A 16,651-nucleotide genomic window follows, 5' to 3' on the forward strand; every position below is an offset into this window, starting at 1 on the left:
CGATTGAAGTTGGGACTCAATCGATTGAAATCACTTCAATCGATCCATTGATTGATTCCACAAGCTACTGCTCGTAGAAATACCCTCTGAATCGATCCATTGATCGATCCATCCTGGGACAATCGATCGGCTGATCGATTCACTACCCTTCTGTTCACGGGAATTGGCTTCCCAATCGATCGACTGATCGATCGAACCCATCCCCATCGATCGGCTGATCGATTGGGTTTCTGATTCCCTAAAATTCAATTTCAGTGAAATTCAGAAGCTCCCCAAAAATTCTACAAAATTTTAAAAATCATGAAAATTCATGTAGACATTATTTAGGGTATACTTTATCAAGGAAAAATAGTTTTCTATGAAAATACTTTTTATTTTCAAGGATTGACACAAATTTGAAAACTTGTAAAAACTTTAGTGTTTTCTTCAAGTTTGTGTAACTATTCAATGATGATCACTATCAAAAGATAATCTTCACCAAGGTTTTCAAAAAGCATTTTGAAATGAACTTTAAAACCAATATCCAACCATGTTCTTTGGGCTCAATGCATATGACTTGTATATTAGCTTTCTCAATGATTGGAAGACACATAACTATGTGTTTTGATGAACCTAAAACTCAACAAGATGCACTAAATCAACATCTTGAGTTTTGTTCACCATCCTAACATCTCACTTGTATCTAATGTGTACTAAAACACATACAAGTCTCCTTATGGTTCTTTGTAAGATGTAGATTTGATTTTTTTTTTTTTTGCCCTAAACTAAGGGATCATGCATATCTATCCAGGCATTAGAAACTTATGATCATCCACCTAGGATGTCATTTGGTATAATCCCACTTGTTGGGATATTTATCATTCATAATAGATGTCATTTGTTCTTAATAGCAAGGAAATTAAAATAATGCATGATGCTATATGACATACATCAACATAAGCAATTTTCAAAATGAAAAGCAAGCTATAGCTACATGATGTATGTATGGCATGACATGGTATTTTTATATTTTTCATAATAAAATATGAATGCTAAATATAAATATGATGTCATGACATATGATAGGCAAACAAAGCATGACAAATTAGCAAAAATAAAATACCTAGATTACCTATCTAAGTGTCCTTAAACCTTAGCTAATCTTAAGATTAAATCCTAAATTGCCCATTTCTTGAAGAATGTCAAAACCCAACTTGACATTTCTTTTACCCTTTTCTATTTGTGCCAATTGAAATTAGAAATTCAATCCTCAAATATTTGTTTGGCACCTTTTACCCTTTCAAAGAGTAAATGAAATCAAATTAAGGCTTAAATTCGCCTTTAACCTTCTAAGAAAATGTCAAAATCCCAACTTAGCATTTCTTATCCTTTTCTAAATATGTCAATTTAACTTAAGTTCAAATCATCAAAGTTTGACACATTTTTCTCTTCCAAAGAGTAAACATCTTACATTAGGAACTAGATTTTCCTTTAATTACCCTAGGAAAATACCAACACCCCAATTTGGTATTTCTTATGTTTTCACAATTATGCCAAGTTAAATTAAATCCAATTTTCTTAGGTCTTGGCACATGTTACTCTTTTCAAGAGTGACAATTTGGATTAAGGTTTACATTTCCCTTAATTCAAAAAAAATGCTGAATTCTAAATTTGGCATTACTTTTACTTCTTTCAAGTGTGTCAATTTAAATTAGATTTAACTCCTCAAATTTTGACACATTATACTCTTTCAAAGAGTAATACAATAATCCTTGTCATTTTCAAAGGTTAACAATAACCTTGAAAATGCTCTCAAGTGTCAACCTTAACAAGGTTGGGTTAACTACCCTTCCAAATAGAGTTGACACTCTCTAAATCCATTTAGGGTGTAGAGAATATGCTCCTAGGAACCTAAAACCTATTGGTGCTCCTTGGATGCTCTAGGTATTTCCTAGGGATGACTTCCCTAGATACCTTCCTAAGGACCTTTCTAGGCTTCTTAGAAGCCTTGGTCACTTCCACTAGGTCACTTCTAGGGCTAACTCCCCTTGTGACCTTATTTGTGACTTTGTTTGGCCTTTTTGGAGCCTTAGTCACCTTTACTAGGTCGACTCTAGGGATGATCTCCCTTGTGACCTTCTTTGTGACTTTGTTAGACTTCTTAGAAGTCTTAGCCACATTGGTCTTCCCAAAAGAACCTTTAGGGATTTCTTCCCTAGTATCCTTGACTTGACATCTAATCCTAGGGTTGGTTCCATAACTATATGGAACCCTATGAAAGGAAGTTACATCCTTCTTGGCTTTAGGTTTGTATCCCAAACCTCTATAGCCATTAGATGACTCTTGCCTAGTTCTCCCTAGAGTTTTCTCATTTTAACCGTTAAGAATATTTTCCATTCTTGCTAGGGTCCTTTCTAAGTTATCAAGTCTTGACCTCAAGACTTGGTTTTCGCTCTATAAATCCCTAGATTTTAGTTTTTCATTGAATCCTTGAGCATTTCTATATTTAGGCATGTATCTGAAATCCTTAGAGTTATTGCCTAAATTGTTATCTACCTTCCTAACCTTAGGTATGGTAGTTCTAGCATGAGGAGGAATGTATTTTCCCTTAACACTATCATGCTTCCTACTTTCATGATAATTTGCATTAAAATGATAAGGATTATTTCTAGCATGCATTTTATCATGACTAGGAGGAATTGCACTATTAAAGGTTATATTGGGTTTGCTCTTAAAAGCTCCCCCTAGACTTGTGCTTCCTCCTCTAACTTTGATTGACTTCTTCCCTTTAGGGCATTGACTCCGGTAATGCCCATTTTGATTGCATGAGAAGCACACAATGTGCTCCTTGCTCTTGCATTCCATGGGACCAATCTCTCCTTGGGCTTCTCCTTGCCCTTGGGTACTACTTGGCCTTTCTTTTTGGCCAATTTTGGACACTTGCTCTTATAGTGTCCATGTTCCCTACACTCAAAACAAATGATATGATTTTTATCTTTAATAATTAAAATTTTTATACCTTTGCTTGTAGGGTTGATGCTTGATCCTCCATTTGATTTTTCTTGCAATGTAGAGATGACATCATCTTCTATTTCTTCCTCTTCACTTGAGGATGTGGACTCTTCCACTTCTTCATCTCTTGAGGATGTGGAAGATCTCTCCTCTTCCACCTCTTCCTTCTCTTTCTCTTCCTCCTCTTCCTTTTCCTCCTTGAATGTTGCCCTCTCGTCAACATCGGATTGCATCTTTTCTTCCTCCTCTTCTTCAGAGGTTGACTTCGTGTCAACATCGGATTGGTCCTTCTCTTCTTGGACCAATGAGCCCTTCTCCTTGGACTCTTCCACTCCTTGGACTTGTATAGGATCTTCATGATAGGCAATGATCTTTTTCCAAAGATCACTTGCATTTGTGGTTTCACCTACACTCAACAAAATATTAGAAGGTAGCAAATTATGCAAAATTCTCGTTACCTCCTTGTTCGCCTCTGATTGCTCTTGTTGCTCTTCGGTCCAATGCCGAGGTCGAAGATGTTTACCCTTCTTGTCCGTAGGAGCTTCAAATGGGTCACTCAAGACAACCCATTGGTTCCAATCCATTTGGAACCATGTCTCCAGTCGATTCCTCCAAAAGGCGAAGTCTTCCTTGTCGTATGGCGGAGGAATCCGGATGTCCCATCTAAGTGGACCTTCCAAGTCCATCTTCTTCCTCTAGCTTCTTGCTCTCTTGGCGGTTAGTCCGTAGAAGAGCGGCCTCACTCTGATACCAATTGTTAGGACCTTGATGTCCACTAGAGGGGGGATGAATAGTATTTTGTCGCGCTTGTCGGTTGCTTCGTCTTGATAATGTGCAGCGGAAATAAACACAAGACACACACAACGCTAACACTACGGATTTACTTGGTATCCACCTCAAGAAGAGGTGACTAATCCAAGGATCCACACGGCACGCTCACTCCACTAATGAAAACCTCCTTCTCGGTCGCAGCCAGAGGCGGAGAAGCCTCGTACAGTAGTCACACACAAACACAAACATGAACACAAGAAGAAGAAACAAAAATACAATGTAATACACCCTTATTCTTGCTTACTTGTGCTTGTCGTCGCCTCTTGAACCTTGGAGAAACTCCCCAAGTGCCTTCAAGAACTGGTGTGAGTAGATCGGAGAAGCTCGTGAAGAATCGCTGAAGAACGGTGCAAAAGATCGCTAGAGATCTATTGAGAAAAGGCTCCGCTTGGGCTTTATACAGTGGCTCCAATCGATTGAATTCATCCCCAATCGATTGCCACATCACATCCGGACAATCCAAGCGGCCCACCGCCTACAACCTGCATAACGGTCACTTCCCAATCGATCGACCGATCGATTGGGAACATCTGGATCGATCGGTGAATCGATCCAAAAGCGTTCTGTGCTTCTCGCGATCGCGTGAGAACACTCCTGCCCAATCGATCGACCGATCGATTGGCAGCTCCCAATCGATTGCCCGATCGATTGGGAAGAGCTTTATGCTCACGAAATATGGTCTCAATTGATCGACCAATCGATTGGGACACTCCTTCCTTCGCAGCACACTCCAATCGATCCATTGATCGATTGGACCCTGGTTCAATCGATCGCCCGAACGATTAACTAGCCTAGCCTGGACTTAACTTCTCTTTTACCTAATCTCCAATTAGGACTTTCCCAGTCAAGTCTCCTGTCAACCTTGACCTACTTAATTTCTCTCTTGCCTAATCTCCAGTTAGGACTTTCCCATTACCTAAACTCCAGTTAGGACTTACCCGGTCAAGTCTTCGGTCAACACTGACCTACTTGACTTGTCATCTCCACAATCGGACGATTGCTCCAGCAATATCCATATATTGTCAACCGGACGATTGTCCTAACAATCTCCATATATTGTCAAACATCAAAACTCAAATCCTGACTCAAGCTTGACCCAACTCAAGCTTAGTCAAACTGGTCAAACTTGACTTAGGGAAATTGCCCCAACATCCACTTCTTTCCCCTGCCTGCTTTTGGGTCATCGGCTTCTACATGCTGTACTGCATGTGTTCTTAGCTCCTGGTGTTGCTGGCTCCTTACCGACTGGGGCCCCTTAGGAGGCTGATGGTTATCCATTGGTCGTCATTCGAGTGCTGATTGGGAATCGACAGTTGCTTCCTTTCTCCTCGCCACTTGTGGCTCCTCTACGTTGATACACTCCGTGACTCTCCTGAGTAGGTGGTCGAAGTCCTTTGGCGGTCTTCGGATGAGGAAGCAGAAGAACTCCCCTTTCACGAGCCCCTGAGTGAAGGCATTGGCCAATATCTCTGGAGGAGACTGATGGAATATCCATGGCCACATGGTTGAATCGCTTGATGTAAGCCCTCAGCGCCTCCTTGAGCCCCTGCTTCAATGAGAATAGACTTACGCTCATTTTTTGGTGGCGACGGCCGCTGCTAGTGAAGTGGTGCAAGAACGCCGCTCGAAAGTCTTTGAAACCGCGGATAGATCTAATCAGTAACTGTCTAAACCAGTGCTGCGTTGATCTCGAAAGCGTTGTGAGGAAGACTCTACACTTCACTCTATCAGTGTATTGATGGAGTGTGGTCGCATTGTCCAACTTGGCCAGATGGTCGTCCAGATCTGTTGATCCGTTGTATTCCCCGATCGTCAGCGGGGTATAATGGCGGGGTAGCGAATCGTCCAAGATCCCTTGAGAAAACTACTCATTGATTCGCTCCTTTCTGGGTGCTTTCCCCTTGCGAATGTATCACATGGGTGCCTCGTCAAAGGAAGACCCTGCTTCCCTTTTTGCTCGATGTTGTTCTTTTGACAATGTCTGGAACAACGCATGGTGAAAGGGAATCAGGGCATTGGGAGGTTCTCCCATGGTTCTGGTCGGCCTTTTATTCTACGCCCGAATGGACGCATATTCCACCATCTCCTTGTGTGCGACCTCATGTCCCGCTGCTGATGTTGCAGGCTCGTGTGCTTGGCGCTTGGCTAATTCCTGCTGTTGCTGCTGCTCCAACATTTTCGCTGCCCTGGCTTGCACTATCATCTCCAGCTCTTCTTGTGTCAACATCACGGTGTTGAGTCATCCGGCATCCTCCATCTTCGATTTCAGATGAAGGTTACGTTCCCACAGACAACACCAATATGATCATGCCTGAAAGTCGTGAGGATGGTTGCTGAGGATGTGGATGCTAGGTTGACTACACGTGGATTTCCCTCAGATATCCTATGCTATGCAACACAATAATCGTTAGTGTTGAAATGGAGAAGGGGTCTCGGCGATGACCCTTCGACGCTCAAGTCAGTCACCGGAAAGATGTAGAGAAACAAAGCAACACTAGAGCACAAGCAAGAATAATAGATCACGCGTACCTGCATCGGTGCATGGCCCCCCCCCCCCCCCTTTAGATAGAACTCCTGTAGCTTGCAGGCTCGCTTTTCAAGATGAGCATGTTTTCCCAAGTTTCCCATGAGAAGGCCAAATAGTAAAGTGGTCCTGACACCATACATTAACAAGGCGTGCATATCTTCTGACAAGACAATGGAAGCTTCCACCGTACGATCCGCCTGTTAACCTTGCTGGTGTCGGTGGCACTGACTCCCAAAAGGATGTTAAAGCGATCCGTTGTTCGGCCGAGCGGGGTAGCCGCTTGGCGAAGCTTAAGCCATCCACTAGCCGGCCGAGCGGGGTAGCCGCTCGGCCCAGTGTTGGTCCATTCTGGGAGACTTCACTGCTGGTCGATTGGGATAGTCACTGGGCTGAGTATTCTTGGTCGTAAGAATCTACTACTGGTTGAGCGGGTCAGCCGCTCGGCCGACCCTCGCTCTGATCGGGCTTCCTTGAAGAGTTCGTTGCTGACCCGTTCGTTTATCGCGGGCAGACTCGTTGATTGCCTAAGATACCCTCTTTGACTTTGACCTTCACGCTAGTGGTTTTCGTCCTCTTTGACTCGCATTGGGTGGGCCCCCTCCTTTACCATCGCATCAGACATAATTTTTGGTTTAACCAATATAAATTTTTAAAAGAATTTATTAAATTAATGGAGGATAAATTTGAAATGAGCATAGTAAATGAACTTAACTTCGTTTTAGGCTTACAAATAAAACGAACTAAAGAAAGTAATTATATTTTTCAAAGTAAATATGCTAATGAGTTAATTAAAAAATTTAGAATGGAAAATTTTAAGGAAATTAATACACCAATGACAATAAATGTAAAAATTGACAATGATTCAGAAGGTAAATCAGTTGACTTGAAACATGTTAGGAGTGCAATAGGTAGTTTACTTTACTTAACTACAAATCGACCTGGCATATTATTTGCAATAGGTATGCGTGTTAGATATTAAATATGTGCAAAAAAATCACATCTAAGTATTGTAAAAATAATACTTAGATATATTAAAGACACTTTAGACGTAGAAATTTGGTACCTTGGAGCCATCATTTTAGACCTAATAAGATATTTTGACTCAGACTATGTAGGGTGTAAACTGGACAGGAAAAATACAAGTGACGACCCAAACTAATTTGAGTGTTTCAGAATTCTGTTAGGAACTGGTGGCGACCCAAAATGTAGTACCGTAAACAAAGTAGCTAAAAATATTCATCCCTCAATCGACTAGAATCCACCATCAATGGATTGATCCATTGTATGTTTGTGCAATCTGTGTCTCTAGTCAAGGATGACTACAATATGAATTGTATTTTGACGTTTGAAAATATGTTATTGTACGATTGTTAGAGAGATTATTGATGTAATTGAATTTTGGTCCATATTGAACAAATACTTGACAATATGAAAAATTCAAGCAGTTAAGGTGAACGAAACACTTTGCAGATGAAAGTCTAATAAGTTGACAATTAGGAAGTTCAGTAGGCGTTACCATTAGTGAAAGTTCAACCGGTATTGATAATGGAAAGTCTTTCAAGCGAGTTATCAAATGATGATGTAAGTTCAAATAGGTTAAGATGGATTGAATTGTTGTAATCAATCCATGTTCACATTAATCAAGAATTATGTTTTGATATTTAAATAATATATTGGATGGGTTTAGTGGCTAACGCATGGAGTGTTATCATAATAAGGTCTGGGGTTCGAATCTCGGCAAAGCCGAGATAAATACCTCCCTTATGTGCTAGTCATTATTCCAAAGGCTACACCCCATGCGCTAGCACATAAGGGAGGTACTCGCCTTGGGACGGGTTGGCGGGGGCGCTGAGGGTGAACGTATTCACCTTTTGCCACAAAGAATTATGTTTTGATATTTAAATAATATATATGTTGATTATGTTACGATTGATGACATACTTATTATGAAAAAGACTACATGAGTGATCCTGTCTAAAAATTATAAAGATGAAATGTTAGGTACGGTGAATTAATGATTGACTGGTAACTTTTGCTCTAAGAAGAAGCTTCCCTCTAATCTTATACACACGAAAATAATTCAACAAAACGTCAGTGCTTAGAAATCAAGGGGAGTCTCTGGGGAAGGCCTTCCGACACTCAATTTAGTTCAAGTCCGAGCGGGTGGATGAAGAACAGTAACAAATGTATGCACGAGGATGAGTTGCAAATATTCAGAGAGCGTACCTTCGTCATAGAGAGGACTCCCCTTATATTTTGAGTGTTTCAGAATTCTCTATTACCAGTTGGAAAAGGCATTGTGTCCAAGATCTCATTTGAACAAAGAAATCTTCAACCAAAACACTTAGCTAAGATTCGTGTTCGTTTGACTAAGCGCCGACCTTTCGATCACTCAGCTGTATATAACCTATTAACAACCTCAGCATATGCAATTTTTTTTCTTAACTAACGAGTTAGCTAAGACTGCAAGATAGAAATGTGGCTATATATGCAGTACTACATGGCTTAAAATATGGCTCTTGCTATCTTGTGATCGATGTTCTAGGGGAAAAAAACAATTCTTTATTATAACAGCGTTTAAGTCTCATACTAATTCTTGATTATAACATTTACATCGATGATGAAGCGTTCAAATGCGAAGCTGGATGGCATACAGCTACTATGATCGAGTATCTTTTGATTTATATAAAAAAAATATGATTGGGCGTCTTCCAACTGCTATAATTAAATCTAACCTTTCATTCACCTCAAGTAATTAGTAGTGGCATTGATAGTCACCTTAGCCAAGATCGATGAACCTCAACTTGCACTCCTCTAGTTACGATCCCTCACATTTTGCCCGAGCTAACTTACTATAATAACACATTCTGCAAAGCATATTTGATGCGATATTGATATGATCATAATAGATTTAGTGTTGTCCATGTCTAATATTGTTGGGCATGGGATGAAAGAAAGGAAAAGAAGACCCTAGAGACAAGCAAGAACCGAATGCCCTAAAAGGAAGATGATAGGATCGTTGCGGTTAGATGACTTGATCGAAATAGGCTATAATATGGAACATCTATTCAAAGGAAAATCCGCACAAAATCTAACTTCCAAGTAGATGTGAAGTGTCCTAATCAAACTCTTCACACTAATACTGTTCTACAGGAAGCACAACAAAACTGCAAGTTGAGGCATTGAACTTTATGAAATCTTGGAAGGGTTGAAAATGATTAGGATGAGAAAGGAAATACTTATGAAAGAATTAAACAGTTTTAAAGTACAAATTAAAATGTACAATTATACACAGATTTTGTTCAACAAAGAACTGCAAAAGAGTTACTAAATCCAATTTCAACCCAATTTTCTTTGCAAGTTCAGGAGGCAATGATTTGAAACACAGTGACAGTTATGAAGTATGAAAAGGAGCTTCAGAAATCATACTAAGTAGAAACTTATGAAACATCAGGATTGCTCGAGTCGATATCAGAAGCTCTCATCCGATGCACAAATAGTCTCAGTCTCTCCGCTTCACCGATCGCAGTTAACCATCCTGTAAGAACATTCATTGTCACATTGTTTGGTTTGCATCCCTGCAAATTCATCTTGTCCATAAGCTCGAAGGCTTTGTGAGACATGTTATGGTCCTTAAAACCCTTGAAAATGGAGGTGTAGATCTTGACGTCGGGCAATATATCTTGTTTCTGCATCTCATTGAAGAGGTCTACCGCGTCATCAACTTTGTGATTCTTACAATAAGAATCAATGAGGATGGTATAAATAACAGTGTTAGCTGGCACCACTGACATTTCCATGCTCCTGAAGATCTTCATGGCCTGGTCAAGTTCACCAGCCTTGCAGTAACCGTTGATCAGAGTTCCATAAGTGACAACATCAGGTTTGCATCCATCATCCACCATTTCGTCGTATATCTCGAATGCCTTATCCAACCTCTTCTTCTTGCAAAACCCACTGATCAAAATGTTATAGCTCTTTATGCCTATTCGAAAACCATTCTTTCTCATCAACAACACATTCGAATAAGCATCATCCAATTTACCAACTTGAGTCAACCCCCAGATGAGAGTGGAGTATATTGTTGAATCAGGGGAAACTCCTTCCTTGATCATCTCAGCAAACAATGCCATCGCCCTTCCTACTTTGTTGGAATGAAGAAAAGCACCAATCAGGATGTTATAGGTGATAGCATTGCCTTTAACTTCCGGCCACTTGACCTTTTTCTTTCGAAAAAAATCTAGGGCACTTCCGATCATCCCATGTTTGCACATTCCATTTACAAAGGCGGTCAGCGTAAACACATCGACGGCAACCCTTTCCTTCTCCATCCTGGTAAGCAATTCATAAGCTTTGTCTAACTCTGCAGCCTTGCAGAAGGCATCAATCAAGATGGTGTAAGTCGCACTGTCAGGATCACAAGCATGGTTTGATTTCATCCTATCAAACAAGGAGAGACCATCCTGAATCCTTCCTGCCTTGCAGAGCCCATCGATGAGAGTGTTAAAAATGATTGTGCTAGGGGTGACCTCTGAATCTGGGCTTGACATTGCGTCAAGCACATTCAGTGCATCGTCGAGGCGACCTGATTTGCAGAGGTGATTGATGAGTATACCGAAGGTGGCTACGTCGGGGCGCACGCCCAAGCCCTTCAGCTCCGAAAACAGAAGATTCATCCTTGGGAAGTCTCGAATTGCAGCGAGGCCAGTGAAGAGGGCGTCGCACACAGGGGCCTCGATGGAGCCGCCAGCATCCTTTACGGCGTGGAAGAAATCCCAGGCCCCGGAGGTGGCGCCGCTGCGGCACAGCTTGCTGATGAGCTGAGTGAACACGAAGGCGTCGGGCGGAAAAAATCCCATCTTGGTCATCTTGACGAGGATGGAGAGGGACTCGTCGTTCAGGGGATGGCTATGCTTGGCCAGGCCGGAGAAAACGATCGGCCCAGTGGCGGCGTCAGGCGGGGAAGTGGAGTCAGGGGAAAGCATGCCTCGGAGAATCGACAAGGCGGTGGAGAGGCGACCGGGAGAGGCGGAGCCGAGCAGGGAGCGGAGCTGGTAGTTAAGGTAGCCAAGTGAGGCATTGTGGGAGGGTTTATCAGTTAAGAGGTGCATCAAGTAGCTCCGGGTGCCTACGCCACCATCGCAATCGACGTCGGTGGTAGCGGCAGTGGTGGAAGAGGGGGAGGCGTGGCTGCGGGGGAGAGCCGTCAAACGAAAACACGGACTCTTCGCCAAGCATCGTCTCTTCATCTTCCGTTTAGCCACTCCGCGCGACTGCGTTGCCAAGAACCTCGTTTAAGAGCATCTGCAATGGGATATGTTAAACACCCCCTGGGCATACTCACAATAGAGAGGTTAATTTTTTAATATATTTTTTTTAATTATAAAATTTTTAATATTATATAAAAAATTAATAAAAGAGATGAATAAGTGGATAGTGAAGTTCATAAATAGTGAGTGTTAATGTTAAAAATGATGTGAATGAAAGAAATATGTTGTTATAATGAGTTTGTAGCAGTGTGTCTCATACTTTTTGATAGATGATAAATGTTATAACGAATTAATATTGTGGATGCTCTTAGAGCATCGACAACGTTATAACATCACATCATGAAAAAAAGCAGGACCATTGCCTAGTGTACCCGTTATAACATCATCTTTTTTTTTTTGCCTCATATTCGTTTTAACCTAAACGACCCATCGTATATTTAATCATCCTAAAATTAATAAATATTAAATAAATATAATTTAAATATATTTTAAAATATTAAAATTAGTATTATTATTATTAATCTTACTTTTTTTAAAAAAAAATACTCTAATAGTTTATTATCTACCTCTTTTATTTAATTTTTAATTTTAAAATGTATATTTATTTAAATAAATAAAATTTAAAAAAAATGCACTAATGGGGTGGGCCAGGGCTAGACCACCCCACCACCTCTTGAACAAGTTTAAACTCTTCAATGTGTCTCCTTCACAACCCTTTTAATATTAAAGGGGTGTTATACACCCCTTTAATGAGAACATTGTAAATGTTCTTAACTTTACAAGATGTGCATATTTATGATAGGATAGTGGAAGTTTTTACTATATGATTTGCTTGTTGATCTTGTTGGGTGTCAACGGTGCTAACTCTCGAAAGGATGTGGGTGTGATCCACTGCTTGACCGGGCGAGGTAGCCGCTCGACCATATGCCTTGCTCCGTTAGTACTCAATACTCGGTCGAGTGGGGAAGCCGCTCGACAAGGTGCTCTGCTTCCGTTAATGTTTGCCGCTTGGTTGGGTGGGGGGTCGCTCGACTAGGCCTTATTCTGTTAGGGACCTCATGATTCGGAACGGACCTAGTTGCTCTCCGATCAGCCATACATGGCTTCGCTCCGCTTGGGCCTCCTGGATGGACTTGTTGAGGATCCGGTCGGCCATCCCAGACGAGGCTCATTGACTTTGCTTCGCTCTACTTGACTTTGATCTAGACATTGGCGGTCATCACCACCCTTGACCCGAACGATGGATTCCTCTTTACCACCGTATCACAAGCATCTCCCTCAAGTCTAGTCGAAGGAGGCTGCAAATCCGACTGACTGGACAGACAGGGTACCAGGTAACTCCACGCCGATCAGGCACGTTCTAACGACCGCCTCTTTTACCCTTGCTTACCGATCAGGCCCCTATTTCTGATTGTCGTTTGGCCCCTTATAAGCGTTAAGTTTCATCGTTCTCCTAGCTCACTCGTCGATCAGATTTTTATACCAATACTCACTAGAGCGGTCTGGCGATGACACTTGTACAAAAAAATTTTCAACCGCACGAGCCCCCACGGATGAGTGTTCGCCTATAAGGGCTGGCGTCACCTCAATTACTGGGAATTGTGTAAATCTCTCCTCATGATGATCGATTCCACCATCCATGCTTTTTAATTACGCTTCATTAATGCTCCTTGTGATGTGCCGTCATGTGTCCCACTTCTTGCCGTCGCACGCTTGACATGACAGACGGATATCCGATGGCGATGAGACAGGCGACTCTTCAAATTCCATGGTTGGATTTTCTCCTTGCTTTTCGCACCCTTGATCAGACGACTAGGAGCAATTTCCCGTCGAGCTTTATAAGCCCCCTCCCTCTCGTCGCCATCTTCATTGGCGTTTCCGATTTAGCTTTCGGTTCCTCGCCTACAAAACCACCTTCTCTTCTCCGGCGATCACCTTCTGTAAGCCCCCTTGTCCCTCTTGCTTAGTTTTCTGTTGTTTTTATATTTCCGATGGCTAGTTCTTCTCAAACTCCTGTTTCTGTCCCCGGTGTTTGGTACACTTTGACCGAGTCAAAGTTCGCGGGGACGACATAGAACAAATAAGATCCCTCTACCACTTTCCTTTTGGTTATGAACTTGCAATTCTATCTGCTCACGAGTTACCCCATGAGTCTCCCGAGGGTTTTGGTACCCTTTTTTAAGGACCAGTTTAGCCTCAGCCTTCGTTTTCCCATCCACTTTTTCTTTTTTGCTGTTTGTAAATACTCCCGCCTCTCCCTACATCAGCTAATGCCGAACTCCTTTCGGTTGCTGTGCGGGATTGTTGTGTTGTTTCGTCTGCATGGCATTCCCTTGGTGCCCCGGGTCTTCCACTATTTCTACTACCCCAAATTGTCCAAACCGGGGACATTCTTGCTCCAATCCCGAGTTGGCTCTGTGTTTTTTTGACAAGATTTTGACATCCAATAAGCACCGGAAGGAGTATTATTTCTTCGTCCACTTTCCCGCTCGGCCGGACTTCCCAACCTACTGGCAGACCGAATTGATGGTGCCCCCTTCCTTAAGAAAATATCGCGGCTGTTCAGATTACTTTCAAGCAGCCAGCAGTTTGGCCGATCAGAAGTATTACATCCACAAACTGTTTTTGGAGGGTGTGCTATATGTCTTCGGGTTGAGCCCGATTAGTACGCCGCTGCCATCCAGTCTAGGTATGCTCTTTCATTTCTTCATTGTTGACTCTAACTGATTTTTCTCTCTTTTTTGTAGTCAAAGTCATGTTGTGAGCGCATATGGCTGGCAAGACTAAGCTGTTAGACGTTTAGATTAATGCCACTGTCATTGCTGAACTGGTGAGTTGTGGCCTACAGTCGGTCAGCCATTCAAGCGATCTGATCGACATCGATGAGGGGACTCACGCATAGGCGAGTGAAGAGGGGATGAGCCAAATAGTGGCTGGCGAGGTTGAGCCTGCCACCCTGGGCCCACTTACCAAACGACTGCCCCTAGCACCTGTCTCGGTGCCCTCGGATTCGGCCGCTTCAGAGGAGCCGTTAATACGCTGCAAGAGGTGTCGCGGGGAGGGTTCATCCCATTCGGCAACATCTGCTATGCGCGCTCCGCTCAACAGTCCACGCTCCTCCCCCGAACGAGTAGAGGTGGCTTTGCTTGCTCCTGAACATGGAGCTGTCGCATTCTTGCCTTCGATGTCCTCCGAGCGGACACCCTCGTTGTCCGAGATACCTGTGGGGGTCATTTGTGCGCCCTCGGTCACTTTCACACCACCGCACTCGTCGAGAGCCCAGATCTCCACCATACGTCCCGCGGACAAGTTTGTAGGCAAGGCGACTTCTAAGCCTTCTGGTTTGAGCGGTCGGAGGCACATAATGATAATCATCCATCTGCCCTCTGCCGAGTGGTGCCAACCAGGCGATGCTAGGGCCTTCTCCCCTGAACATCAAATCAAGATCCAAGGACCCTTGGCGCAACTATGGTCTCACGCTAGAGCCCGAGCGACGGTTGTGGCACTAGGGGAGCTAGCAGATAGTCACACCTCGATGGCCACTGGGTTAAGTACTCTTAGCTGCATGGGCATATCTTCCTTTTGGCACTTACCATTTTTTTCTCCTTTGTAGTACTGGGTCGAGAGTTTGACCATGTGTCAAAGGCTCATTTTTTTGGAGTACGAAATTCAGTAGCTGCGAGCTCCGAGCGCCCAGTCGGAGGCTTTCCAAGCCCAAATCGAACAGCTGACTACCGAGGCGACTCAGCTAAGGGCCGACCTACAAAATGAGAAGGCACTTAGCGCCAAGCAGGCTTCACAGCTAGAGCGACTAAGGAAGCAGGCCGACTCCTTCTAATCCAAAATCAAGTATGCCACCTCCAGGAAGAACTGTGCTATTGAAAACTTGGAGCTTAAGAACAAAGAGGCCCGCGCCCTAACTGAGAGTATGAAAGAGGCAAAGGCCCTATTGATTACTGAGCGGGATAGCCGTTTAGCCAAATAAACCATGGCGATAGCCCAACTCACCTCTAAGGATGCCGAATTAACCTCTTTGAGGGTTGAGCTGGAGGCTTCCCGGTCAGCCTTCACATTTTATCAAGAGGGGGAACCTAGTCGGTTCGAGGTCTTCAAGAAGCAATATCTCTGTTCGGACCCCTTCAACGACAAACTTATAGATTGGGCGCTCCGCTATCTCCCTCACACGCTCACTGACCAGGTGATCAGCAAAAAGAAGCAAACCGAGTCACTGCCTGATGACATGCTAGATTACCTTAAGTGAGCTCCCATTTTTCTATGAGTCATCTTTTGTAACTCTTCGCTGTACTATAAAATTCAAGTATTAATGAACACCTGTGCGAACATTTTTAGTTTTACACCGATGAGGTTATTGCTGCTCGGCACAAGAGGAACCATGTGCCTTACAAAAAATTTCAAAACTTTCCAACTAGTCGAATAGTCGTAACCCGGCCGAGCATCTAATTTGGTCAAGGTCGTGCCTAAGACCGCTATTCGGCTATCTCCGTAGCTTCTAGTGTAGAGATGATGCTCGACTTTTTTTAAACTCGCGTTTAAAGTCGCCGCTCAACTTCTAGAGCCCATGACTCTAATATAACTCAAACCCGACCAATCGGCACGGGAATCTCTGACTCAAGTGTTTATAGTCGCCACTCAACTTCTAGATCATGTGGCTCTAATGTTGGGATATGCCCGGTGCGGTGTGTGATAAAACACGTTTTGTAAACATGCACGGAAAAAAATTAAAAAAATAATAATTCATAAATTATTATATAACACGCACAACATGCATACAAGGATACAACATGCCAAACATAATTGCATAATTAAATTTTTACCAAAAGTAAATTTATGTTAGATGTACCTTACGGATGACCTGTAACGAGAAGGGCATCAACCGTAGTGATGTTGTCGAACCTTGCCTCTATTAATATCCATGCCAAGCTCCTCAAGACAACTCCTTGAGTACAAGACTCTCCTTCGAAACTTACTGGTCACGAGCGAAGAAGAGAGATTAATAGGAAGAGGAAGAGAA

General features: G+C 42.8%; 1 protein-coding gene across 1 annotated transcript; it reads right to left on the bottom strand.

Moving 5' to 3' along the window:
- Positions 1-9,789: 9,789 nt before the first annotated feature.
- LOC122011321 (pentatricopeptide repeat-containing protein At3g61520, mitochondrial-like) lies at positions 9,790-14,913 on the bottom strand. The gene is made up of 2 exons (XM_042567708.1): positions 14,590-14,913; positions 9,790-11,622 (listed from the first exon to the last, which is right to left on the bottom strand). The coding sequence occupies exons 1-2, from the start codon at positions 14,911-14,913 to the stop codon at positions 9,790-9,792; spliced, it is 2,157 nt and encodes a 718-aa protein (XP_042423642.1).
- Between the last annotated feature and the right edge of the window lie 1,738 nt (positions 14,914-16,651).

Source organism: Zingiber officinale, chromosome 8A (genome assembly GCF_018446385.1).
Source record: "Zingiber officinale cultivar Zhangliang chromosome 8A, Zo_v1.1, whole genome shotgun sequence".
NCBI classification, from domain to species: domain Eukaryota; kingdom Viridiplantae; phylum Streptophyta; class Magnoliopsida; order Zingiberales; family Zingiberaceae; genus Zingiber; species Zingiber officinale.

Coding starts and splice junctions, on each gene's coding strand:
- LOC122011321 (XM_042567708.1), bottom strand. CDS start 14,913: ATGGTGGAGATCTGGGCTCTCGACGAGTGCGGTGGTGTGAAAGTGACC. Junction 11,623..14,589: donor GTGCTAGGGGCAGTCGTTTG/GTAAGTGGGCCC, acceptor TTGGCAACGCAG/TCGCGCGGAGTGGCTAAACG.